This window comes from Trachypithecus francoisi, unplaced genomic scaffold (genome assembly GCF_009764315.1).
Source record: "Trachypithecus francoisi isolate TF-2019V2 unplaced genomic scaffold, Tfra_2.0 Lachesis_group8, whole genome shotgun sequence".
NCBI lineage: Eukaryota > Metazoa > Chordata > Mammalia > Primates > Cercopithecidae > Trachypithecus > Trachypithecus francoisi.
The window spans coordinates 85,851,270-85,879,016 of NW_022681473.1; the positions used below are offsets into that span (position 1 = coordinate 85,851,270).

The 27,747-nt window shown below is 36.1% G+C and overlaps 2 protein-coding genes across 9 annotated transcripts in view; one reads left to right on the forward strand and one right to left on the reverse strand.

Moving 5' to 3' along the window:
- The window catches only part of CEP57 (centrosomal protein 57), a 43,228-nt gene extending 28,160 nt beyond the window's left edge, over positions 1 to 15,068 (forward strand). The window contains exons 5-11 of one of the 2 annotated variants that reach the window (XM_033206392.1): positions 517 to 633; positions 1,252 to 1,329; positions 4,249 to 4,356; positions 4,881 to 4,958; positions 10,168 to 10,406; positions 11,594 to 11,738; positions 13,417 to 15,065. In XM_033206392.1, the coding sequence (XP_033062283.1) occupies positions 517 to 633; positions 1,252 to 1,329; positions 4,249 to 4,356; positions 4,881 to 4,958; positions 10,168 to 10,406; positions 11,594 to 11,738; positions 13,417 to 13,647 (996 nt within the window). In that variant the 3' untranslated portion in view covers positions 13,648 to 15,065. Of the gene's footprint in view, positions 1 to 516; positions 634 to 1,251; positions 1,330 to 4,248; positions 4,357 to 4,880; positions 4,959 to 10,167; positions 10,407 to 11,593; positions 11,739 to 13,416 lie in introns of both variants that reach the window. The other variant, XM_033206391.1, reaches the window with a different exon arrangement.
- Positions 15,069 to 16,772: 1,704 nt separating this feature from the next.
- The window catches only part of MTMR2 (myotubularin related protein 2), an 89,035-nt gene continuing 78,060 nt past the window's right edge, over positions 16,773 to 27,747 (reverse strand). For all 7 annotated transcript variants that reach the window (XM_033206383.1, XM_033206386.1, XM_033206387.1 and 4 more), the window contains 4 exons: positions 24,545 to 24,637; positions 20,714 to 20,827; positions 18,753 to 18,929; positions 16,773 to 18,088 (listed from right to left, as the gene is read on the reverse strand). In XM_033206383.1, the coding sequence (XP_033062274.1) occupies positions 17,927 to 18,088; positions 18,753 to 18,929; positions 20,714 to 20,827; positions 24,545 to 24,637 (546 nt within the window). In that variant the 3' untranslated portion in view covers positions 16,773 to 17,926. The remainder of the gene's footprint in view (positions 18,089 to 18,752; positions 18,930 to 20,713; positions 20,828 to 24,544; positions 24,638 to 27,747) is intronic.

The window sequence follows — 27,747 nt, forward strand, 5'->3', positions numbered from 1 at the left end:
GAGACTGAGGCAGGAGAATGGCATGAACCCAGGAGGCGGAGCTTGCAGTGAGCAGAGATCATACCACTGCACTCCAGCCTGGGCGGCAGAGCGAGACTCCGTCTCAAAAAAAATAAAGTTGAAAAGGATATTCAAAGGAAATATAAAAAGATAGATGCCAAAACCATAATTTTTATCCTAATTAAGAGATTAACTACTTAACAGGACCAAACTAAAAGTATTTATCTGTTATGTGAAGCTTGTATGTCCAATAAATCCCTGCTATCCCAGAGCATAAAGATAATGTCACTGTATAAAACTAAATATTAGATAAATAGCTATAAGCCAAGGCAACTGAGGTAAGAATAGTATCCACTTGTATCAGTCATTTATTGATGCCCCCTGTGGTTCATCTTAATGTTATTTTCCTAGAAGTAGTTATGTGAAGGGCCAATGACAGCATGGAAAAACACTGTTAAGTGTTTTTCTCTTTTTTGATTGTCAAATTATCAAGCTGTATTGAATATTGTTTTTCAGGTTACCCTAGAAAGAGAACGACAACATGATCTAACACATGTTCAGAGCCAACTTGAAAAATTGGATCTTCTTGAACAGGAGTATAACAAACTTACCACAATGCAGGCCCTTGCAGAAGTCAGTGCATGTGTCTTTTTATTGTTAACATATATCAGGGTTTTTTTTTTTTTTTTTAAGGTTAATTATTTTGTATCACTGGATATTTATAGCATTTAAAATGATCTTATAATGAATAAATATATTGGAGTTTTAAAAAGAAAATATAAATTTGGAGAGCGTGTTCACATTTTACAATCTTGGTGGGCATTTTTTTAATGAAAATGTTTGTTAAAAAATTAAATGTTTTTGAGTATCCTTAAGGCTTGCATCACTTGGTTTAAGTTGCTCTCTGAGCTAATTTTAGTTTTAATTATTTCATTTGGGAGATATTTAATACCACTGAGAATAAAGTTCCAGATTTAGCCTCCATATCCCTATTTACATTCATGTAGTGCTGTGTTCTTTGGCCATAGATTTTACCCGTAATTTTGTCCACCTGCCTCACAGATGATAAATAATAGAACACAATAGAAGAGCATTATGGATGCCATCCAGCTCACAGCCTCCATTACTACAGTGATCTAACCACCTTATATTGAGTAGGATAAAATTTACATGTTCCAATGCTGCTATATTAAAATTTTACAGACACTTAAGACTTTTCACCCTTATCCCTTTGGATGTTTTTATCACTAGAAAAAAATGCAAGAGTTGGAAGCAAAACTCCATGAAGAAGAACAGGAAAGGAAACGCATGCAAGCTAAGGCAGCTGAGGTAAGTTAAAATGTGAGAAAGTGGGCTCTTCATATTTCTTAACGCTTTTTATGTACAAGTAAACAATTATATTTGGTTATCTTACATTATTTATATTTTAGAATAGTCCAGCATATAAATTTTCAGATACAGGTTAATGTGGAAAATTATGAACAAATATTTTTATAGACAGCAAAATTTGTACAATTTTTTAGCATGTTTGTAATTGTGGAGTTTCAGTCAGCATTTTAAAAAATGACACACTAATATCAGAGACTATACACATAAGAAGGTTTGTAACCATGTAAAACTTCTTATATGGCCACTATCAGAAAAATATTTAAAAACTCTTTCAGTGTCCTACTTATAGGTACTTCTCTTCTTTGGTGACCTCAAGATGTCAGGACACAAGTTGAGGTAGTGGGCTGCCCCAGTAGCTGATGACCCAGACCAGTTAACAGAAGCCAGCACATGAGGAAAATGAGCTCTACTCTTTCCTAGTTTTGGATTTTATCCCATGCAGTGGCCACCAGATAGAATAGGTGAGGCAGTGTGGATTCACAAAAGCATTGAGTTTATACGTACCAACCAGAAATGCGTTTCTAGGAGATACATAGCAAGACTACTGAAGTAAGTCTGACTTATAGACTCAGTAAAATAAAATGTTCATGTTTTAACTGAAGACACTCTCCTTATGAGCTTATTTGCTCAAATTCCTCCCAGATACTCCCCTGCCCCTTCCAGGGTCCTTTATTTTTATGACATATGCATGTATCTTTTTTTGGATACACACAAGAATCAGGTCTTGATTCCAAAGAGTAGAGCCTCTGCAGTTCAATCTGTGACCAAAGGCCTACAATGTCTTGGGCTCATGTCATATATGTGATTACAGGAATATAAAAGTTATCTTTGTTACCTTGTCTATTTGTTCTAGTGTGTCTCTAAATTTGTTGACTTAATTTATTTTCTATTAAATCGGATATCGTTCTTTCTCAAACATTTACCTTCTGATCAATTTGTAGATTGTTGTTGTTTTCCCTCAGTGTGCTTTCTGAGTTACATAGCCACATGGCTTAATTTTTGACCAACAAATTTTCTTTGCCCATTTTCTCTTTAGGGTTGGCCACTTCACTGTGTTTCCATTTCCATATTTGTAACAAACAAACTTGTGGGTTGTGCTTTATATGCATTGTGGTGTTGAGTACATTATATATGAAATACAAAATGTAGTAAGTTCCTTAGTTAAACGATTTGTAAAATAATTTATGGTACTTCTGTTTTCTCCTTAATTTAGCAGGCAACACATAGGGACCAAATTAGTTGTTGCTGGTAATATGTTACCAGTAAATATTTTGAGTTGGTGGTGAACATTATTGTACTGAAAGAACAATGAGGGATAGATACGTGGTTCCAAGTCTAGTGTTGGGCAAGTTATGTAACTATTCAGAGCCTGGATTTTTTCCATTGTTAAATAGTGGTCTGCTGAGGTCAAGAGTTTGAGACCAGCCTGACCAACATGGTGAAAACCTGTCTACTAAAAATACAAAATTGGCCGGGCGTGGTGGTGCATGCCTGTAATCCTAGCAACTTGGGAGGCTGAGGCAGGAGAATCGCTTGAACCTGAGAGGTGGAAGTTGCAGTGAGTTGAGATCACATCATTGCACTCCATCCTGGGCAACAAGAGCAAAACTCTGTCTCAAAAACAAAGTGTTCTGCATTTTGCATCTTCTTGGTGTTGGGGTGATCAAATGAGAATAAAAAATAATGAAAGTGCTTTAAAATGTTTTAAAACTGTAGCACAGAAATAAGATAGCTGCTGGGAAGAATAAATAAACTGGAAGTTAAAATACTCAAATGTTCTTGTATACTGTTTACACGCATTGGCATCATAAGTCTTCTAGAGTAGTAATTTCCTATTCATTGAATTATATCTAGTCAATTTACTATGTATAAAGCAATGTTAGGTGTATTGGGAATGTATAGATGCTTCCTGTATTCCTTTGTCACGGAATAGATTTTTTTTTACCCCAAAGCTGCACTCATGTGGAAAGTAATAGTGATAATCTCAGTATCTGTTTTTATGGAATCCACTGGTTCTGAATATTTGTTCTAGCTGCATTATAATTTCCTGGGGAACTTTTAAAATACTTTAAAATACGAATTTCCCCAATCTGGAAGGGCCAAAATCATGAGGTCTGGACAGCCACCTGGCAATCCAAATTGTCCTCATAAACTGCAGACAGTTTTGGTACATATAGGCAGATTTGAAACAACCACTATGCTGGACAGGTTTTTTTTTTTTTTTTTTTTTTTAAGGAAAGTTGAAAGTTGGCTTAGTGAAAAGAGCAGTCCTTTTTTGAAATTCTTAGTAAGTGCTTGTGGAATTTCTACCATGAAGACAGGATATTTTAAAATTACTATACTTACTAAGCTTGTAGAGAAAAGGACTTGGTAACATTTGCCTGATAGCTTCCAGTGTTTTTGTTTTTTGGTATTTTTTTGGACATAAGTTTTCAATTCCTTTTTCTTGTATAGTAAGTGCATGGCTTTTTAGAAGGTGAAGAAATGTATTCTGCTCTTTGGCTGTTTTGTATCTGGTAATGTAGTAGATGCCATTTTTGAAAAGAATGTATTGAAGCAATGGTTTGGGGTTAGATACATTCATTGCCTTTTAACTCATTAGATAGAATTTATGGAGTAGCTACAAATACTGAAGGTAATGTGTTCCACACTGAAGAAAGGACAGATTATAACAAAGAAGGTCAAAATAAAATGAGAGACTGGTATGTATTTAAAATATTTGACAAACATTGATAGATTGGTTCAAGACATAGTTATACAGCTATAATACGTTTTTCAGTTAGATACTACCATTGGCTTTTACAGGCTTTCATAGGTTTTATTCCTACAGCATTAACTTTAGACTCTCATTTTTCCTAGTTGCAGACTGGTCTAGAAACAAATAGACTTACTTTTGAAGATAAGGCAACTCCACGTGTTCCCAGTGCAAGAAGAATTAAAAAAAAGAAGTCAAAACCACCAGAAAAGGTGTGAAGACAGAACCAAATCAGGCAAAATGCTGATTACTTGGTATAGTTTATGTCAAAACACCCATAAACTGTATGGTGTACTACAACCTTGAGAGAGTAAATCTTTCATTCTCAATTTCTTCATTCAGAAGGTGGAGATAAGTAATACTTCTAAATTTTTATCCCGATAGTGAGAAAATATATAAGCATTTTGGAACTGCAGAACACTATACAAAATTAGCATTATTATTAGTACTGCATTATCTCGTGCTCTTACAATGTTTTGTGTATATGTATACTGATTTTCTACTTAGAATGTAACTGTTGTTTTGTCAAGTGCTTTTTTTCCCCCAGCCTTTACTAGGCTAGGATACGTGCTAACAAGTACTATTAGGAGCTGGCTCGTGATCATAATGCCAGCTATAGATAAGGCAAGGCAAGTAGTAGCCCAATAGTTAACTGAAGTTTCAAGTTAGTCATGTATAGTCAGTTTTTATTATCGTGTGAATAAAATAAAATTGTTTTCCTTTTCTTTTCATTCAGAAAAGTTCTAGGAACTATTTTGGTGCACAACCACATTATAGATTATGCTTGGGTGATATGCCGTTTGTAGCTGGGAAGGTGAGTTGGTCAAACTCTGGATTCTTTTTGTACAATGTTGATCCTTGAACTAAGTCTCTGCATCTGCAAGTATGTCTATAAATGGAATGAACATTTTTCTGTCCCTGTACCAGTGTGGATCATAGTGATGTGAAAATGAGATGGGGGGAGGTTTTTTGGGATTGGGGAAGCAAGGAAGAGATGGGGAGGATACCTTAAAGTAGATAAAGTATATGTGGAAAGGAAGTGATAAAAACAGAGACCCTAAGTTGAAGAAGGTGTCGTTTCAGATGGGGTCAAGGAAATAAGAAATAGTATGTTTGTAGCATTGGATTTTTAGTATCAATCCTGTTGAGTTATATTTAGATATAGGTGGATATTTGAATAAGCATATTGCATATTCTACTTGTCCTCACATCCAGATCATTTCTAGGACTAATTCTCCAAGAAGCAGTCATACGTACACTTGAATCTTAAGTTTCTTTAGCACTTGAATGTAAAGCTGTATCATCATATATCAACAAGTACTGAGTGAAGTGCCTAAAACTGTGCTAGTCAACACTACTTTATAAGCTGTGTTGCTGGTGGTTTTATGTTTCGATTCCAACTAGATTGTCATTCTAGCATCTTGGGAAGTAAATGTTCTTTTGAATTTTATATATGTTTATATTTATTTTAAACCCCTAGTAAATTTGGAGTGAAATCATGGGGAATATAATACATTAGTGGTGACAAGCATTTGAAAAAGGTACAGTTGACCCTTGAACAACATGAGTCTGAACTCTGTGTGGGTCTACTTACAGGCAGATTTTTTTTTTTCAATAAGTATCTCGGAAAATTTTTTGGAGATTTCTGGCAATTTGAAAAAACTTGCAAACTGTATCTTAGAAATATCAGAAGCTAAGAAAAAGTTGGTATGTCATGGATGCATAAAATTGACTATGTCAATACGAGTGCATTTTATTATTTACTACCATAAATGTACACAAGTCTTTTTAATTATAATTTATCAAAAATGATTTGCACACAGACTACATGGCGCCATTCACAGTACAGATAAATGTAAATAAAGATGCAGTATTAAATCATAACTGTATAAAATTAACTGTAGTACATACTGTGCAACTGATAATTTTGTAGCCACCTTCTGTTGCCGTTGTGATGAGCTCAAGGGTTGGGAGTATTCACTTAAAATGCCATGTGATGCTAATCATCTTCAAATGAGCAGTTCATCTCTCCAGCAAATTATGTGTCACAGTAAAAAGTGTTCTCTAGCAGTTTCATATTTACCATCATGTTTAGCACAATACAGTAAATACTTTGAATAATACCATAGGACCCATGTCAAGTGCTACTAATGATGGTGGAAGTGCTCCCAAGAAGCAGACAAAAGTCATGACATGACAAGAAAAAGCTGCATTGCTTGCTATGTACCATAGATTGAGGTCTGCAGCTGCAGTGGTTCACCATTTCAAAATAAATGAATCCAGCTGAAGGACTATTGTAAAACAACAACAACAACAACAAAGGAGCCTGGCATGTTGGAGTGCACCTGTAGTTCCAGCTACTCAGGAGGCTGAGGGAGGAGGATCACTTTAGCCCAGGAGTTCAAGACTGTAGTAAGCTATGATGGCACCACTGTACCAGCATAGGCAACAGAGTAAGATCCTGTCTCTTAAAAAAAAATTAAAAAAAAAAAAAAAGGAAATTTGTGAAAGTACCACTGCAGCCACTCTATCTAGCAGGTGCCAAAACCTTGTGCTTTTTGCAAAATAGCTTTTTATCTCATTGAAAATGCAGCTTTTATGTGGATGCAGGATTGCTATAAGAAAGCCATATTTAGACTCTTAATAATGATTTGAGAAAAAGGAAAGTCATTATATGACAACTTAAAAGGAAGGTGAGGTATCTAAAGATGGAAAATTTAATTCCAGCAAAGGATAGTTTGATAATTTTAGAGGTTTGGCTTTAAAAATATCAAGATAGGAGAAGCAGCTTCTGCTGACCAAGAGGCAGCAGATGAGTCCTAAGATGCCATTAAGAAAATCATTGAGGAGAAAGGGTATCTTCCTGAACAGGCTTTCAATGCAGACAAAAGTACCCTATTCTGGAAAAACATGATGCCATGAAGGATATTTATAAGTAAGGAAGAGAAGTCAGCACCAGGATTTAAGGAAAGAGGAGACAGGCTAAATCTACTATTTTGTGAAAACACAATCAGATTTACAATCAGGATTGCCCTTGTCTATAAAGCTGCTAATCCCTGAGCCTTCAAGGGGAAATATACCCAACTGCCAGTCTTTGGGTTTACGACAAGAATGCCCCGGTGAGAACCCTTTTTCTAAACTGGATTTAGAAAAAGCATTGATCCAACAATGCTTTGTCCCTGAAGTCAGGGAGTAATTTGCCAGTAATGCCAGTAAGAGACTGCCTTTTAAAGTCTTTTTAATACTAGGCATTGCCCCTAGCTATCCAGGAGCATGGAAGTTCAACACCAAAGGCATGGAAGTAGTCTACTTGTCCCTAAACACAAGGTGTCTAATTCAGCCTCTAGATCAGGGAGCATAAGGACCTCTAAGGCACATTACATACACTGTAAAAAGGGTTCTTAATGCTGTGGAAGAGAACTTCAGAGAGAACATTATGAAAGTCTGGAAGGATTACACAGTTGGAAGATGATGCCATCATTTTTATAGAAAAAGTCATGAAAGCCATCAAGCCTGAAATAATAAATTCCTGTTGGAGAAAACTCTCCAGGTGATATGCATGATTTCACAGGATTTATGACAGAGCCAATCATGAAAGAGATTGTAGATATGGCAAAAAAAAAAAAAGGTTGGAGGTGAAGGATTTCAGGATACGAATCTTGGAGAAATTCAAGAGTCAGCACACACCATGACAGAGGAATTAACAGAAGACGACTGGGATGGATACAAGTGCTTTCAAACCATTGCCACAAAATGAGGAAGACAACGTAGAAGTAATGTCAGAAAAAACATTGACATTAGACAGTCTGGCAGAAGAGTTCTAATTATTCAAGACTGCTCTTCACTTTTTTATTTTTTTTGAGACAGAGTCTCGCTCTGTCACCCAGGCTGGAGTGCACTGGTTCCATCTCAGCTCACTGCAGCCTCTGCCTCCTGGTTCAAGCAATTCTCCCACCTCAGCCTCCCAAGTACCTGGGACAACAGGCATGCACCACCATGCCTGGCTAATTTTTGTATTTTTTTAGTAGAGACAGGGTTTCTCCATGTTGGCCAGGCTGGTCTCGAAATCGGACCTCAGGTGATCCACCCGTCTCAGCCTCCCAAGTGCTGGGATTACAGGCATGAGCCACTGTGCCCAGCCTGCTTTTGACTTTTATGACATAGACCCTTCTATGATACATCACTGAAACTAAAGCAAATGGTGGAAGAAAAATTGGTATCATATAGAAACATTTTTAGAGAAATGAAAAAGAAAAGTCAAGACAAATTATAGTGTATTTCTGTAAAGTTACACAGAATGTGCTAGCCTCTCCTGCCTCCCCCTCCACCCTCTCCACCCCTTCTGCCTCTGCCACTGCTGAGACAGCAAGACCAACCCTATTCTGCCGGCTACTCAACAGTGAATAATGGGGATGAAGGCCTGTATGGTGATCCAGTTAATGAATAGTAAATATACTTCCTCTTCCTTAGGATTTTCTTAATATTTTCTTCTAACTTTACTTTTAGAATATAGTTTATACATAAAACATAATATAAATGCTTCCAGTCAATAGCAGGCTATTAATTACATTTTAGGGCAAAGTTTTTTTATAGTTCTCAGCTGCATAAGTGGAAGCTGAATGATCAGAACACATGGACACATAGTGGGGAGCAACATGTCCTGGAGCCTGTTTGGTGAGGGAGTTGGTCAACGGGGAGGGAGAGCATCAGGAAGAGTACCTAATGGGATGCTGGGGTTCATACCTAGGTGATGGGTTGATCTGTGCAACACACCACCATGGCACACATTTGCCTGTGTAACAAACCTGTGCATGTACCCTACAACTTAAAAGTTGAAGGAAAAAAAATAGTTTCATTATGGCAGAGTTTTGACTGCATGGGTGGTTGGTGCCCCTAACCCCTCCATTATTCAAGGGTCAAGTGCATATATTAATATAATCAGAAAAATAACAGGAACAAGATAATTTTTTAAATTATTGCATACTGAAAGTGTACTTATAGGCAACTAGTATAATAAATATATATTACAAGTTATGAGCAAAATAGTGGTTACATCGATTGATTTTTGAATAGTGGACCAGCCTTGCATTGATGTAATAAACTCCCACTTGGATGTGATATACAATACTGCTGTATTCAATTTGCTAGCTAACAATGGAAACTAAGATTAGAAGGAAAGCATATGTTTACCTTAGCATGGTGGTTCCAAATCTGGCTAATCAAAATCAACTGGAGGACTTGAAAACAAATTTCCAAACTCTAACTCTGCAGTGAGTTTGGTGTGCTGCCTAGGAACCTGCATTTTAAATATGCTGTCTAATGATATTTATGGAGCCAAGTAAGCCTAACCATCTATTTATAAAATGGAATAGTACATTGAGATTGTTGGTTTAGTGTTTAAAACAAAAACAAAATATTTTTGAGAAGTCTTATCAGGTTTTTCTTACACATGTGATAGACATGTATTTAGTGCTTCCTATTATTCCAGGATAGAGAAATGAACAAGTCTCTACCACCTGGATGTACACTGTTTAGTAGGTGAAATAGATATGTAAAAGCAATTAAAATATATTATGATAAATGATATGAGAGAGATATGTAAAGTGTTATAGGTGATCTGAGATGGACTGATTACCTGGCAGTTTTAAGGAAGCCTTTAAAAATAATATATTTGAACTGGGTTTTAAAGAATGATATAAATATTGCTAACACACCAAAAAATGTCATCTGCAAATATGGTTTGTTCACAAAATGGAGAGAAGTGGAGGATGATAGGACATGAGGCTAGGAAATGTAGGTTGCAGCTCAATGATGTAGGGCCTTATTTTCCATTCCGAAACATTATAGTTAGTGGATTTATATCAGAGAATTTCAAATAGAAGAACATCATGATCAGAATAATTTTAGGATTTATATACTGTACTTTGAGGGGTGAAGAGTTCTTTTTACCTAGGCTTAGGGAATAGAAAGTGGTGTAGAGAATATAACTTCAGTTACTTCTTTCATCATTTCTCTTCCTTTAGTCCACAAGTCCTAGCCATGCAGTGGTAGCCAATGTTCAGCTTGTCTTGCATCTAATGAAGCAACACAGTAAAGCTTTGTGCAATGATCGAGTCATCAACAGTATTCCTTTGGCAAAGCAAGTATCTTCACGAGGTGGTAAAAGTAAGAAGTTGTCAGTAACATCTCCCTCCAACGGTATTAATGAAGAGCTAGCAGAAGTCTTACAGACTTTACAGGATGAATTTGGGCAAATGAGCTTGTGAGTTGTTTTTTGTTGTTTGTTTTTTAATTCAATTTAGCTCTAAAACCTCAGTTTTTAAAAACTTGTTGACTTTATTATTCTTACTTTACTTTGTTGAGCAAGTATGGCTGAGCACAATCCTTACACCAACCAAGTTACTGGGACTTTAACAAATACAACTAATAAGGGTAAAATCTCTCTCTTACTGTTAAATGTTTTGAAGACCAAAGTTTATGTTTAAGTTGTAGTTCTTTGTCTGAGAACTTATGATATACAGTCATGCATCACTGAATGACAGAGATATGCTCTGAGAAATATATCATTAGGCGATTTTTTTTTTCCTTATGCCTGTAGGAGTGTGCTAATCTTATAGTCTATTGCTCCTAGGCTACAAACCTATACAGCATGTTACTCTACTACTAAATACTATAAGCAGTTGTAACACAATGGTAAGTTTTGTGTATATAAACATACCTAGGTACAGTAAAAATATGATATTAAAGTCTTATGGGATCACTGTTGTATATGTGGTCTGTTGTGTACTACATCATTATCTGGTGCCTGACATTACATTCATTTTAGCTAAACTTAACTGATAAGTTAGGACATGGGTGTCTGAAGAACAAGACTCATCTCTAGACTTTCCTTTACATATACAGTATTCTTTTGGGGAAAATATGAATATAAAGATTTAACCTTGAAATTAAGAACTCTTGTATTTCCCTCCAGTGCCTTTCTTGAACTTTTAAATTCATATTTTCAATTAAAAATTTCTTGATCTAGGCTGGGCACAGTGGCTCACGCCTATAATCCCAGCACTTTGGGAGGCCGAGGCGGGTGATCATGAGGTCAGGAGATTGAGACCATCCTGGCTGACATGGTGAACCCCGTCTGTACTAAAAATACAAAAGAATTGGCCGGGAATGGTGGTGGGCGCCTGTAGTCCCAGCTACTCAGGAGGCTGAGGCAGGAGAATGGCATGAACCTGGGAAGCGGAGCTTGTTTTGAGCTGAGATTGCGCCACTGCACTCCAGCCTGGGCAACAGAGTGAGACTCCATCTCAAAAAAAATTTTCTTGCTCTATTCAAAAAATGGAGTCATTTTTTAAACACATGGGGCGTTAACCCCATAATGAGTAAGGTATAATAGACCTAGCCATGAAACATAGAAAACTTAACCATGTTCTACTTCTGCTTTGTATATAGTGATCACCAGCAACTTGCAAAACTTATCCAGGAGTCACCAACTGTTGAACTGAAAGACAAGTTAGAGTGTGAATTGGAGGCATTAGTGGGAAGGATGGAAGCAAAAGCCAACCAAATAACTAAAGTTCGAAAATACCAAGCCCAGGTAACTCAGTTTTCCTTCACTCAAGTTTCTAATGATTAAGAAAAAAAATACACTTTAATTCAAATATTAAATTATGACACTAAGTGTATCATAGATAAATATCTACAGGAGATACTTCTTTACTGAAGACATTTGTTCATTAAGAATTGGTAAGTGGATTAGGAAAGAAGACACTTTTAGTCATTTAGCATATTCAATTAAGATACATCTTTCAAATACTGAATGTATTTAATATTCTTTATGAATAAACTTTAACTTATTTGATGAATTTAAATAGTTCCGAGTTTATCCAAGTAAGTTTTTTTAAAAAGCACCTGGGAAATTCTATTTCCAAAGGAATAAGTCAAACATTAAATATGTGAAATGTATTTATGTTACTAATCATTTTATATCAGCCAACAATTTAGTATCTACTAGATACAGTGGTGATGTCACACTCAAGTGTTTTCATCCAGAGAGAAACATGATTCAGGTATTTAAGAGATTACTATAGTGACTAGGGGTAGGGTGATGGGATCAAGGCAGAGAGGCTCAGAGATCAGCTATAGACATATCAGACGTGGTCAGCAAGACAGTAGTTGGGTTTGGGCAGAGGTAAACAGATTTGAGGTATATTTTGGAAGTAAAAAAAATATTGGGGTTATTTGCTGCTGGGTATCATGTAGAAGGAGAGGGAGTTAGGCAGGATGGTGATTCCACTGACTGAAATGGAGAAGGCTGAGAAGTTCAGAGAGCAGAACAGGTTTGTTGGCTGTTGATTGGTAGCCATATGATAGACCCAGTGCCAAGTGCTTTGAGTATGTCATCTAATTTTCACAAATGGCTTATGAAATGGGTATATTCTCATAGATGAGGATGCTAGGCCACATTTTCTGGGAAGTATGCATATATCCTCAGCGACATTAAATAACTTGCCCAAGTACCAGCTCACTGGGAAATGGCAGAGCTGGGATAAAGCTAGCCTTTTCAACTCTAAAACTTGGGATGTTTTTTCAAAGTTCATGTATGAAAAATAAATACAAGCAAAGTATTCCTGTAGGAGTAAGGAGTAATGGTCTAATTTGTTGCTTATACTAATTAAACTTATTCTAATGGAACACCAACATGCCAGCATCAGTTTGACCTAAGTAAAAATAAAGCTCCCCTATTTTAAATTATTCTAAAATAATGGAACAAAAATCAAATTCTTTTCATAGTATTAATACATTACCAATTACATCTGTTCATCCATCTGGAAATTGCTTCTTTGCCTCCTCAGACTAGTTTCTAGATTGCCTTTCTCCTCTTCTCCCATTTGTGAAAATCCTTCCCGTTCTTTCTGTGTGTCTGATTGCCTCCTCCATGAGTTTCCTTCAACTCCCCTTGTTTCTCACTCGCCCTGTTCTGTACTTTGGCAATATTGCCTTAATTTAGGACAACCAGAATTTGTTTACCCAGGTTTACTTGTTTGTATATTGTTATATATATTTAAGCATATATTTATTTACATTGATATTTAAGTGTTAAATGACTAGTGCAGTAGGTTTTGAATTTTTAAAAAAGCCTAGAATGTATTATTTGAGTTTCAGTTAGCATGAGAGTTAACCAGAAAAAGGTACTCTTTTGTACTTTTTGTTGTCAGAAAAAAATATTTTCATTAAATTCTCCTTTTCCTTCCTGCCTTGGTTATTTGGTATAGCTGGAGAAACAGAAGTTAGAGAAGCAGAAGAAGGAATTAAAAGCTACCAAAAAGACTCTTGATGAAGAAGGAAACAGCAGCGGCCATTCTGGAATCACAGGGACCACAAATAAGAAAGATTTTACCAAACTGAGACCTGGAGAAAAAGGCAGAAAAAATCTTCAGTTATTGAAGGACATGCAAACCATACAGAATTCACTACAAAGCAGTAGTTTGTGTTGGGATTACTGACTCATAACCAGGTCAGAAATTTTATTCAGATACTCTGTACCTCATCAATCAGATGACGACAATTTACTTCCCAGGTCTCATACTCACTTATGTTGGAATTAATTAATAGCAGGTGTTAAGGGACCCAGGCTTCAGTACACAGGCTTTTCATGTATGCAGGATGACTCAATGTTAAAGCATTTAAATGGAAACCAGGGGGGTTTTAAAGCCTGAGAAACCACACATAATCTTGTTGAGATGAGTTTGCTGTACTGATATACTGCACTTTGTAAACAGATTACCAGTTTTTTACTTGTGGGTATGATTTTTTTTTAAATAGTTCTTTATATTTAAAATCAGGTTTACATTTTCAAAATATGAGACTATGCCATAGGCAGTGCTTGCTTGAAAAGTCTCATTTTTAAATCTCCCTGGCATGAAGTGCCCACTTCCCCTTTCCAAAGCAACCATTAAACATACTTTGTTTCTACTATTGGTGGAGTTTTTCTAGATTTAAATACATATATATATATTTCAGAGGATTTTTATTTTGCTTTTTGGCATTTCAGACTTTGATCAGTATTAAGTGCACTTGTATTGCTTTTTAATCTGTTAATTTTTTTAAAGACCCAAGCAGTCATTTTGAGTTTTATCTGTAAAAATTATAAAAGGATTTTTGAAAGTATAAACAAATTGTCAGTGAAATGAGATTTTGGAATAAAGTGAGAATGGGAGAAGGGATATGTTGTGAGCATATACCTTCACAGTTCTTAACACCTGTTTTGTAATCATGATATTCAGTCAAGGCATTATGGTTTTTAATCTTGAAACTTAGAGAACCCTTTGAATATTTGCTTTTACTGGTGTACAGTATGAGTGGAATATGAACTGTACACGTAATTGTTATCATGTCGCTATAAATCATAATTTCAACTAGATCAAGACATGTTAACCTTTTATAAATTTAAAGTCAATAAAGCACCTTTTTAAAAGAAACACTGAAACTTTCCTTAACAGCCTGTTAATAAAGGCTTTGTGATAAGCTCTCAAAAAATGCATTTCTAAATAGGACATCAATGTACTGATGAAGAGAAAAAACTAGTACTTAGTTGCTATACTCATGCTTACATAGAAAGAGAGCCCAAGAATATTAGATTTCCTCATGATACAAGATACCACAGTAACAGGCTTTAATTTAGCATCCTTAAGTAGATTTTGGGGTATTTGTGGCTTGTAAACTTGTGCTTGTGTGTCCAGTTTTCTAATGAGTAGGTTTGTAGCTTGATTGAATTAATAACTGTGAGCCCATAGACACAAGAGAAGTGAGAAACAGTGCACTGGTGACATGATAAATACATGTGTCAACCACCATTTCAACTATTAAAAACTGCTGTTATCTCCTTGTTTGAATTTCAGGTCATTAAATTGTATAACCATCATTTGAATTGTAGTGGCTCTGAGTCCTAATTAGGAGAAGGGTGATTGAATGATGCTAAATCCCACCCCATTTTTCAACTAGGATTCAAACTGATCTACTCCAGCTTTTTGTACTCTCAGGTGAGAAGTGAAAAAATACTGTTTCAGTTTTCTTATCTGCAAGTTTACAGTAGAGGAATGTGTCATCCACCCACTTATGTTGTAACACAGCTTTATTGCAATTCATTTCAAATAAGTTATATTTACAGACTTGTTGTAGACAGGTGAATTGTTCATTCCAATATAATGCGGTGAATTGTAGTGGTAGTAGCCATATACACAGTGCTGTGGGGGCACAAAGGATGTCAGAGAAGGCAGTCGTGAATCAGATAACTTCCCAGAGGAAGAGGTGATGCCTAAACGCTAGAAAAGAGGAATTAGTCACACGGGAGAACAGTTGTTCCAGGTACACAAGATAGACTGAACAAAAGTGGGGAAGCAGGAATCTGCAGATTACATGAGGCAGTTGTGAACAGAAGAGTAGCACTGGTACATAAAAGTTGATGTATGCAAAGACTAGGTCGAAGGAGGCTAAGGAGCTTCAACTTAATCATACTGGTCTCTAAATTTTGTAACCCTAATCAAAAAGGGAAAAAATTACACCTGCACAACCAACAGACATATAAAGTTATGAAACATGTAACTGTCAATTCAAATATTTAAAAGTTTTGCTTGTGTAAATATATAAAAAGTGCTAGTATTCCTCCTCCCTCCCACACACACCAGTGGTATATCTTAAATGCTCAAGTGCATGTACTCCATATTGGAGACTTCTGCAGAAGGTGAGGGGAACCACTGGAAGGTTCTCAGCAGAGAAGTGGTAGGGTTGCACTTAGATTCCCCTGGCTTTTGATTGGAATTTGAAGTGGATGCAAGTATATTAAGACTAGAAGCTTTAAATTCTTGATCTCTTCAGCCATTCTACATTCTTTCATGTGGTATCAGGCCAAGATAATCAAGGTTTAAACGAGGAAAATGGCAGATGCATTTGTGAAATACTTGGAGTAGAAAGCTTAATGTTTAATACCGATTTGCTAGCCACTTAAATGCCCTATTAAAAAGCTTATATTTCACACAATTACCAAAGAAATCATTTTGGTGGCCGGGCGCGGTGGCTCAAGCCTGTAATCCCAGCACTTTGGGAGGCCGAGACGGGCGGATCACGAGGTCAGGAGATCGAGACCATCCTGGCTAACACAGTTTAGTAGAAACCCCGTCTCTACTAAAAAATACAAAAAAACTAGCCGGGCGAGGTGGTGGGCGCCTGTAGTCCCAGCTACTCTGGAGGCTGAGGCAGGAGAATAGCATGAACCTGGGAGGCGGAGCTTGCAGTGAGCTGAGATCCGGCCACTGCACTCCAGCCTGGGCGACAGAGCGAGACTCCGTCTCAAAAAAAAAAAAAAAGAAATCATTTTGGTGCTAATTTTGCTAAATTGGATATACTAATAGAAACTATAGTTCCTCATTGCAAGACCAAGAGGGAGGCTAAGGTTCAGACTCCCTGTATAGTGAATTAGTGAGTAGAAAAACACTGTATATTTTGTTTGATTTGGGTGTTGGTTAAGGGAAAATGGGTGCAAATTGAACATTTTCATGTGGGCTGCATATTCCTCCAATAATTTCCAAATATTTCTGGCGGGAAAAAAGAAAAGGCAACTTTGGACAAGAACAAAGTTTAAAAGTCAGTTGGAATTTCTTTTAATTAAAAGACCAAGGGACAAGAAGCTCCTTTGTTACAGTACATTACATATGGCTCTTATATAGAATAAAAGTCAAATGTTTCTACCAGCACCAGACTCTTACTTGTAGCAGGTGAACAGTGAAGCAAGATTTCTTATACTGGCTTTGAGATTGTAATACATCTTTTACATGCAGTGTGTTCTTTGGTAGACTTATTCAGTGGAAATTATAGAATTTGCAAAAGGAAAAATGTAAAATTTGAGCATAGTACTTCTCACTATAAGCTATTTATACAGACTTCAGAAAAAATGTCAATCCCAGTAAGAGATTTTTAAATACTTCTTAAAAACTTGCCAATTAGCTTCTGTGTGTTCAGACACAAAACAAGTGAATAGTTTTTAAAATATCTTCCATGATGTTTCTGGTAATTGGGCTAATCTGAAGGGTATGGAATTCTTTGCTTTCTGCCCTTCATCTTCCCCCAAGCACATCTATAAGGCCTCCCATTTTGGATCAACTTGCTAATACGTCTTAAGTATGTAAACAATGACAGCAATAATTTTCAACTACTACTACACCATAGTATCTTCAACACTTTGCCTTTTACTATATGAAGAATATGGAAGTTGAAAAGTGATCAAAGTAAATCAATTACTGAAAAAAAGAAAAACCTAGAATGGAGAAAGGGATATCAAATGATTTTGATCTGTCATGACATCAAGGCCCAATATATGTGATGCCACAGAATTTCAGTTTTGGTTTGAAAACTAATATTCCTCTGCACAGTGAGCACAGAGTATATTTCTAAAATGGTTTTAATATTACCAGATGCCAAAAATGTGTAACAGCATTTGCCTTTTAATAGAAACTTGTTCCCACTGTGGATCCAGGATTGAAGTATTTTAATATCCTTTGGATACTTAAAAGATTAGTATCATAATCATGTAATTACATATGGAGTTATTTCACTTAAGCCACCTGCACTGCTACAGTTCTAAACTCATCCTAGAGAGATTTAAAATAAATAAAGTGACTAAACTTTCTCTCATAGATGGGTTCTAAATTCGGAAGACTTTCTACTCATCATAGAGCTGCCAGTGTAATCAAGAGTGTATAGCAATGATGCCCCTGATCTTACAGTCCTTTATACAACAGTTTGGACAGGAGTGACACACTGTGCAGGAGAGCTGGCTCTTTCTGAGGATGAGGTTGATCGGTTAGAAATCTCTCTCTGTAGTTCCTCTACTTTTTTCTGAAGCTCTGCTCGTTTAGCAAGAAGTTCTTTGTATCTGTTGTGAATAGGTTCCTGCAAGAGCAAAACATAAAATATTCAACTAGGAAATCCTGACCAAAGAGTCAAATCATTCCCTAAATGTTGCAGTGTATGTTCTTTCAGCTGTTGGAACCAGTGGCACCTTGGGACTATGGACACCACTTACCTTTCCACTGGCTTTCCCAGTGCCCCTGAGTATTTCCAGAGAATAACCTGCTGTGTAGGTGCTCCTGAAACTGGTACTTTTCCAAATACAACAAATAATTAACACAATTAAAAGTCGGTAGTCAGAAGAGTCCCTATTATTTACAGGTTTTTAGTCTTAAACAGTTCTAAGTAATTAATATTCCATAAACATATTCACAGTAGATCAGAATTTTGTTCACCTTTTAACTTTCCTAAAGCTACTTTCTTCAGCTTATTAAAATAAGACCCCCTAGAGGTTATCCAGACAGAGGAGGGAAGATGTGAGAAAAGAGAGCAGTGATTTGTCTGATGTCATACAAGCAGTCCTAAGAACCAGGTATACTGATTACCCTGCCCCAGTATAGTACTTTTTCTACTATACAGTTGTTAACTATCCATGGGTAAAGAGTAAAGTTTCAAATATGCACAGATAATCTTTCCAGCTGCTTTTAAGGAGACAAAGTTGCATTGTATGAATGGAAACTCCCACTGTATATTGTACAGCACATACCTGTGGTTTCATCCGTGGATTCCACCTTATGTAATATCCCACCCAGAGCTCTAGGTGGCGCATGCTGGCTACTGGATAAAGGACATGATTGGAATAGCTCCCATAGAGAGGATTAGTGAAGTCTTCCACCTGGCTATTTATGTAAGACCACAGTGACACAGTCCTTTTAGGAAGATTCTGTAGGCAGGAAAAATAGGTAAAGATTATCCACCACATAAGCCATTTACACTTTAGATGAAATTTGTAAAAAAGTACTTTGTCATTAAAATCTCTTTAGAGGATGTGGACTTGGAGACTTCAGTGATAAACCAACTTATATTAAAATCAGAGGGTACTGGAAAACAGTCTGCAGTTCCTCAAAGAGATACCACATGATCCAGCAATTCCACTCTTGTACCTATCCAACAAACGGAAGACATGTCTGTACGAAAACTTTTTTATAGATGTTCAAACCAGCATTATTCATTAATAGCCAAGAAGTGGGAACAACCCAAAAGTCCATCAACTGATAAATGGATAAGTAAAATATATCCACACAATGGAATATTATTCAGCCATAAAAAGAAATTATATACAATGTATGAACCTTAAAGGAAAGGAGCCAGATACAAGGTTTACATATTAAATGATTCCATTTATATGAAATGTCCAGAAAAGGCAAATCCAGAGACAAAAACATTAGTGTTTGGCACGGCTGAATGGGGAGTGACTATTACCAGGTTTTCTGAGGTGATGAAATGTTCTGAAATGAAAATGTGGTGATGGCTGTACAACTCACATATACTAAAAACCAGTCAACTATACACTATCAAAGTGAATTTCATGGTATGCCTATTATTAATTTTAAAAAGTATTAATTTCAAAAGTTTTTTTTTTTTTAATCAATGATTCCTACCCAAGGCTCTCAAAAAATAAAACTATCTTTGAAACTTAGTTATGCTATTTCTAATGAACATTCCTTAAGTTATTGAGTGCCTGCTATGCATAGAAATATTTACTGCATGCTAGGCACTGAAACATAAGGTGAATTTAAAAATTTAATACCTGCCTTTAAGGAAGTCTAGGAAATACTACATAGCAGTTCTTGTGGTATTTTGTATCGCTTATTTAAAAATCTTCATCATTTTACAAAAGGAGATATTGACTTCCCCAAGCGAACTGTTACAGTAAGTGATAGATCCAAGATTTGAACCCAGCAACTGGGCTTCAGTGCAAGTACTTATTCCTACTGTGCTTTATAAAATAAAACATAAACTACTTTATAACCACATTTTTTAGAATAAAAGTTGATGCAGAGGGAGATACTAATCAAGATGATTAAGATGTTGATACACAGGATAGACAAGTTTTGAGAAAGAAGTAAAACTTGAAATGTAATCCTTACACCATTTCTTCTTAACACCAACCCCACTTAACAGTGATACCTCTGAGGAAAAGTGGGATAACAAAAAACTTTAATTTTCCACATACTATCTATCTTTTATGTGTTTGAATTTTTTTACAGTATTACTCTACAACTTAAAAAACTCAAAAACTTAACCTAAAATATCTCCATAAATAGGATATACTTGGGAATCTGAGCTGCCTATTCACTCGAATATACATTTTCTGCTAATTAAATTTTTCTGCACCTACTGTAAAGGATTTCCATTCTACATAGAAAAAATTGGTACACTGGTGCTCCTTAGATTTCACATACTTCAGTTCTCTTTAGCAGAAACTATTTCCCACCCATGAACTCATAGCAGACTGCTAGCTAGCACCTTCAGCCTTGTGATGACAAAGATACTTCAGAATGTATCAGTTCCAGATCTATGGAAGGAAGCAATCAGTATTATAGCATGTAAGATAAAGTATGACCCAAAAGAATGACTTCAGTTGAAATCTATCACAGAGTACATTCTTTTAGGGTAAAGTATACAGTAGAGATAGTATGGGTAAGGTCATGTTTCATATTTTACCTCTTTTCCTCTCTGTTGTTCACTATTACAGAGGAATGTTCCAAATAAGCAGCTGTATAGGTGGTCCAAAATAGTAATGAGAAAATACTCATTGAATTCAAATGCGGTAGGAAACTGCAAATCGAACATCACAAACACATAAATTAAGACATTCTTCAAGCATACTCATCCCTGTAATGGGTAGATCCTTTGAGGTAGTATTTAAAAATAAGTTAAACATTCAAATCTACATTATTCCAAACCATTATGGCATTATTTGTATGATTTTTTCATACATCTTGTTACCACTTTTCTGACCACGTTTCTGTATCCACTATATCTGCTAACCCTAAACTTGCAGGCTGAATTTTGACTTACACAATTCTGGCAACTCTAGGCATTCTCTGCCAAAAAATGACCATAAACAACATTAAGATTCTTTAAATTTTCAGCAACATAGTTGTTTTTTCTAAGGATTACACCAAAAAATGCCAGTAATGTCTCCAGAAATTGTTAGCAATACACAAAAGTAAACATCTAAGGCAGATAATTTACAAGTTAATCAACCTATTAAATACTTAGGTTGGTACAAAAGTAATTGCAGCTTTTGCCACTGAAATGGCAATTACTTTTGCACCGACCTAAACTTTTCAGGGAACATCCATCCCATCAAACCAGAGTCCCTTGTAAGCCACTATTTTAACAGCATCTAACAAAAAGAAAATTCACTCTCTAACCCAAGGCAGGGGCTTGACTGGATGCCTTAGTTTTACACAACACAATTTTAGGGGACTAATCAAATAAGAAATTACAAACCCCCATAAGTTAGAAGGTTTCATTTAATCCTATCTAATATTTCAGAATTACTTGGAAGCTTCTATGTAAGGTTCTACCAATTATAGGGCTGTATGTAAGAAATTATATAAATATTTAGATTGCAGACTGAAAATACACATTGCTTCCAAGTTTTTACTTCTTAGATCCCTTCCTTTATAGTGGAGGAAAATAGTATAAACGGCATGTAAATGGAACAGGGATGAAAACAACTTTGCCTTGAAGTTTCCTACATTTTAGCAAGTATAGACAGGGTAACATGACAGATTTCCTAAACAAGAAAGGGCCGGCCGGGCGCGGTGGCTCAAGCCTGTAATCCCAGCACTTTGGGAGGCTGAGGCAGGCGGATCACAAGGTCAGGAGATCGAGACCATCCCGGCTAACACGGTGAAACCCCGTCTCTACTAAAAAATACAAAAAACTAGCCGGGCGAGGTGGCGGGCGCCTGTAGTCCCAGCTACTCGGGAGGCGGAGGCAGGAGAATGGCGTGAACCCGGGAGGCGGAGCTTGCAGTGAGCTGAGATCTGGCCAGTGCACTCCAGCTTGGGTGACAGAGCGAGACTCGTCTCAAAAAAAAAAAAAAAAAAAAGAAAGGGCCCTTAGTAGGCCTTGAATAATTTTTGTGGCTGTGAAACTGAATGAAGCAGATGATCAAGCAGAAAATGACCAAGCATTTCCACAACAAAAAGCTAATTTTAAAAAACTCTGTCAAATTCCATTTATTCCTTTAAAAAATAAATCCCATCTCCTGTATTTGTTCACACTCTTAACAGCCTTATTATATAGCCAAATATGAATGCATCCTGAATCACTAAATAGCAATCCCAAGGATCTAAGCCTGTGATCACTTTTTCATCTTCTTGGCAAAACTATTAGTTCAGTTATGAGAAGACAGCTTAATCAGTAGGCATTTCCTCACAAAGAAACTAAAATAGCAGGGCATTAACTGCAGCTATTGCTTTTAAAATCCTAAGCAGAAGAGAACTATTTTGTTTTATTTACATGTTTAAAATCTAAAAGGCCCTTCAACAACTGCTTCCTGATCTCAGGACTGAGGTGACAGAGATGATGATGGAAATAGGAGGAGAGGTATAGAATCTGGCTATCATAACATAGTTGGTTCTGTTTTGACAAATGTGCTATTCAGGTCTCTGTACTAGTATTCAAGTATTTATAAAAACTGATAATTGCTAACAAACGTTACGACTAGCTAATATGCTTTATATTCAGGAAGAAAATATACAGAAAAACACTAGGTGTATAAAATAAAGACAGCTATAAAAGTATTTTAGGTTCTATCAGAAATACAGATTTAAACTGATTTATTTAGTGCCATGCTCAAAATTAGGGTTAAACTACTTTTAGATAGAGCATATAAAAAGTTAACAAAATTAAAATTACTAAGGAAGAAATGTATTATGATGTACTCTTCTCCCATCCAAGTGCTCACAAGGTCTGACCCTGCTTAGCTTCCAAAATCAGATGAGATGGGTGCATTCAGGGTGGTTGGCTGTAGATTATCATGTACTCTTTGCAAGAAATTGGTAAATGTGCTTTTTTTCTAACAAATATTTCAGAACTGATATTCAAATACATCGTTTCCTTCAAGGTATTCACCTTGGAAAGCAGTACACACAACCACCAACAATGCCACGGTTTCAAAGAGCTTTCCTACTCCTTTCATGGGGAATTTGATTTTTGCCAACAGTCAAAGGTTATTTAAAACTGAATATGGTAATAGTCAAAAGTGGGGTCCTAGTGTTTTGGGTCACATATCCAAAAAAGGATTATAGGGACTTAGGTAGTTGATACACTGCCTCAAAGCCAATTCCAAAGGAAAAAGTCAAACCTAATCCAAGAAAGCACTAAACATTTGTTAAACTAGGTATATAGCACCTCTCCTTCCTCCTACCTCCCAACACACTGAAGGTCTGATTTATAAACCAAAACTGAACTGTATACACCTTTTCAGTATATATGCTAAAACACTAGTCTCATCATATTGTAGTCATAGCTACGAAAATGCTTCATTTAACCCAACATGTTTCTAAATAATTCACCCATGCAGAAATGCTTATGGAGGCAAGGGACTATTAAATATAATAATTGATTATTTCACCTGATTACTATTAATTTTCTTTTATTGAAATAGTATTTTATTGAAGCTAAAAATATGCTCCTAAATAAATATGATCCAAAGCCAAGCAGAGCCAGCACTTGCCCTACTTTAAATTCATATGGCAATCTAAGTACAAACAATTCAGACTTCCAGTTGTTTTGGGGTCTAATAAAGCCTTAGGTAAATAATTACCTCCCAATGATCTGCATTCAACAGGGTTTCCAGATGGTTTTTCTTGAGTCAGAATTAAATCATCTTTTTAAGACAGTGACCCCTTGCCTCATTAATAAAGTGATCTCATGGTAAACCAGGTGTTTTCTCAGTCACCTCTGCTCTTTCCAAAAGATTAAATTCATTTATATTAATATTTCAAATTTGTTAGAAGTTCTAAAAGCCATAATAGCTCGCTCCATGCCAAAAAATAAAAAGAACTGAATGAAATAGGTGCCCCCCCCTTGTTATGCTTCCTATATAAACATTTTTCCCTTAAAATACAAATTTTCAGAACGAGCAGATGGAAATTTTTTTAAAAATTAACAGTTAAGTTACTTAAAAGATTTGATTTTGCTTATGCTACCTAGCTTATTTTATTTCCACTCTTAGCAATATATAAATGAGCTTCTAGGTGAGCCTGTTTAACACTATTTGTTCAAAACAAAGGATAAAACCTCTTGGGAGGTATTATCAATGCTACTCATTGAAATGCTAATAGAATCAAACTGTCAAGTGTTAATCTTTAACCTGATTCATAATATGACAATAAATAATAGCTGTCACATGGACATGGAGATGTTACAAGAATTTCCATTTAATGATCTATAGGATAATCAGTGACCAAATCTCTCCACTCTGACAGGAAAACTGAAAGATATATAAGAATAATAGGCCAGATAAATTACCTGTCTTGTCATCTGCCAGACACAGTCAATAAATTGAAGAAAAACAGGCGATCTGTCTGCATCTGCATGGTTCTTATCTCCATGGCCAACTCTCTGAAGCAAAAAGAGTGAAATATATGAACTTTGGGGGAGTTTTCATGTTTTGGTGGAAATAATTTTTTTTAAAAATAATAATTGGTCAATAGTCTAAAAATTTTCAAAGTTGGGTACTGTGGTTCACACCTGTAATCCCAACACTTTGGGAGGCTGTGGTGGAAGGATCACCTGAAGCCAGGAATTTGAGATAGGTCTGGGCAACATAGCAAGACTCCATCTCTACAAAAAATTTTTAAAAGCCAGGCATGGTGGCATGCACCTGTAGTCCTAGCTGTTCAGGAGGCTAAGGTGGGAGGCTGGCTTGAGCCCAAAAGTACAAGGCTACAGTGAACTATGATCGCACCACTGCACTCCAGCCTAGATGACAAAGCGAGGCCCTGTCTCAAATACATAAAATTTTTCAGTCTTTTAAAGAGCATTGCAAAGTAAGTAAAAAATCACCCATTATCCTGCCGAGCAGAAATCTATTAACATTTTGATGTGCAAACTGCTGAGATATTTTCTGACACAAGTGCTTGTAATACGAATTACAACTCTGTTTAATAAACCCAGATCCTAAAAAGGTTGCTAATAAAAGATGGAAGCAGTCAGAACTCAAGAGGCCAGATTTTTGTCCTAGAGATTTTAATTTCTCTCTTTGAGAAATAAGTTACATGGACACTGGCCTCAGAAAGCACCACTCTCTGTTAATACTTTAACCAGTGAGTGAAGGGTACCCCATCCTATCTTAGCGCTAATGTGTCTTCATTAGGAAGAACCGTATTAGCACACATCTTAGAAAATCTGCCAAAAATGCTTGACATCCACCCTTCAAGCATGCAGTCATCTACCTGGTTTCTCAGTTATTTCTTCTGAGGACCTTTGACTCAGATAACTGAAAACAGAATCCTGCTCCTTACCCCAAAGCAGAAATTCTAAAAGTGGGGCCCACAAACATCCAAGGGCTGTGAGGTCAAAACTATTTTCATAATTTATTAAGACATTATTTACCTTTTTCAGTGTGTTGGCATTTGCACTAATGATGCATAAGTTATGAAGGATAAAAATTCTGGTGCCTCTGCAGGCATCAAGCAGGGCAATGCTTGTAATTAAAACTGCATTCGTACCCACTGTATTCTACCCTACTAGACACTCGCAGTTAAAGAAAGGAAAAAACTCGATTTTTCTTATGCCAGTGTGCTTAACAAGGCAGTAAAAATTACTAATTTTATTAAATCTCATCCCTTAAGTACACTTTTTTTAATGGCCTGTGTGACAAAATGGGAAATATGTGTAACTCTTTGCTGCTGCACGTAGTATGGTAGGAAATAGCACTTTCTCATCATTTTTACTTGAAAGAAAAATCAATATATGCACTGTGATTAGAAAGACTTAAACAGAGTTTTTTTTTGAAAATGTACAATGTAAATTATCACTGAAAGGAAAACAACTGACAGTATTTGTTGTCAATGAAAAAATTCAAGCTTTCGAGTGAAAACTCAATTTTTGGAGAACTTTTGCCCACCGTAATGAGCTTAAAAATACTTGAAGGCTTTTCTGACAAAATCAATGGTGGTGATTAACAAGTGTGATTTTAAGGTATTATATGATGAAATGCATTTACATTTGGAAGATTTGTGTAACTCAATAAGCCAGTACTTTCCAAATAACCAATATGTGATGTTAGAAAACCACACATGGGTAAAAGATTTATTCAAAATGGAAGCGAAACCAATGGAATTTAATGATTAAAAAATTCATTAATTTGATTTTGGATTCCATATAACAACCTCTAAGAAACTACTGTTTATCAAGTTCTGGCATAGTATCAAAGAAGAATATCTACAATTCCCTGAAAAAGCTATTAAAATACTTTCTGCTTTTCCACTTACATATCTGTATGTGGTTAGATTTTCTTCATATACTTAAAACTCACAAAACAGACTGAAGGTAAAAAATAAATATAAAATTCAGCTATCTTCTCTTAAGCCAAACTCATTAAATTTGTAAAAGTAAAACGATGCCAGTCTTTTCATTAAACTTTTTGTTTTGGAAACTATTTTTCCGTTTAAATATGATTTCTGTTAATATATAATAGGCTTATTTCCTAAATTAAGAAATATTTTTAAATTTTTTTAAATTTAATTTTCAATATGACAAATATTGATAGATATAACTCACATAAAGTTCTCTGGGTAACAAGTTTGGGGAGTTAGGGGAAAAACTCCATATCCATAATTGTTAACAATGTAAAGGGGGTCCTAAAACCAAAAAGTTTGAGAATCATTATTCTACATTAACCTTGTGAGCAAATCCCCTTGCCTGGGTGCCCTTTAATTGTCAAAATTCTATTTTCAAAATATAACTAGTAAAAAAAAAGGGGGGGGGGAGTAGGTAACCAGAGTTAGCAATTTAGGAATCCATAGCAACTTCAAATACCCCAAACTGTTTGATTTTGATCACATTTATATGAACATGTGCAGCTTAGGCTGACTAAAACTTTATTCTTTGAAGTAAGAGTTTGTTTTACATGGCCATTTCATGATAAGTACATTGTGTAGAGAGCGGCAAAATGTGAGCCATCTGAATCAACACCCCAGGTGCCCAATTTTATTTAACAGTTCAAGTTCAAAAGAGCAGACTAACTTTAAATGTCTGTTCCTTTCAAGTTACAGTTGACCCCTGAACAACACGGTTAGAACTGCACAGGTCCACTTATATGCAGATTTGTTTCAGCCAAATGCAGGATGCGGAACCCACATACACAGAGGGCCGACTTTACACGGTCCCTGCAGGGCCAGCTTCAGAACTTGAGTATGTGTGGATTTTGGTCTATTCATGGGGTCTGGGAACCAAACCCCCACATATACCAAGGGACAACTGTATAAACACTGCTAGTATACTCTGGTAACTACTGGATACTAAAGGTTAACATTACAGACAGCATCTGGGTAAAGACCCTTCTAAAAGTTTTTCAATTACTTAGGAAAACACCTGCCCAGAAACACCCGTGGACAATCACTGAATGATATCTGATGTTTCCCAGTGGAGATCACAGAAAAGACCGGGTCAGATGTTTGACAAATAGCTAGCTCTGGCTCCAGACTAGTCATGTTAGGGATATCCTA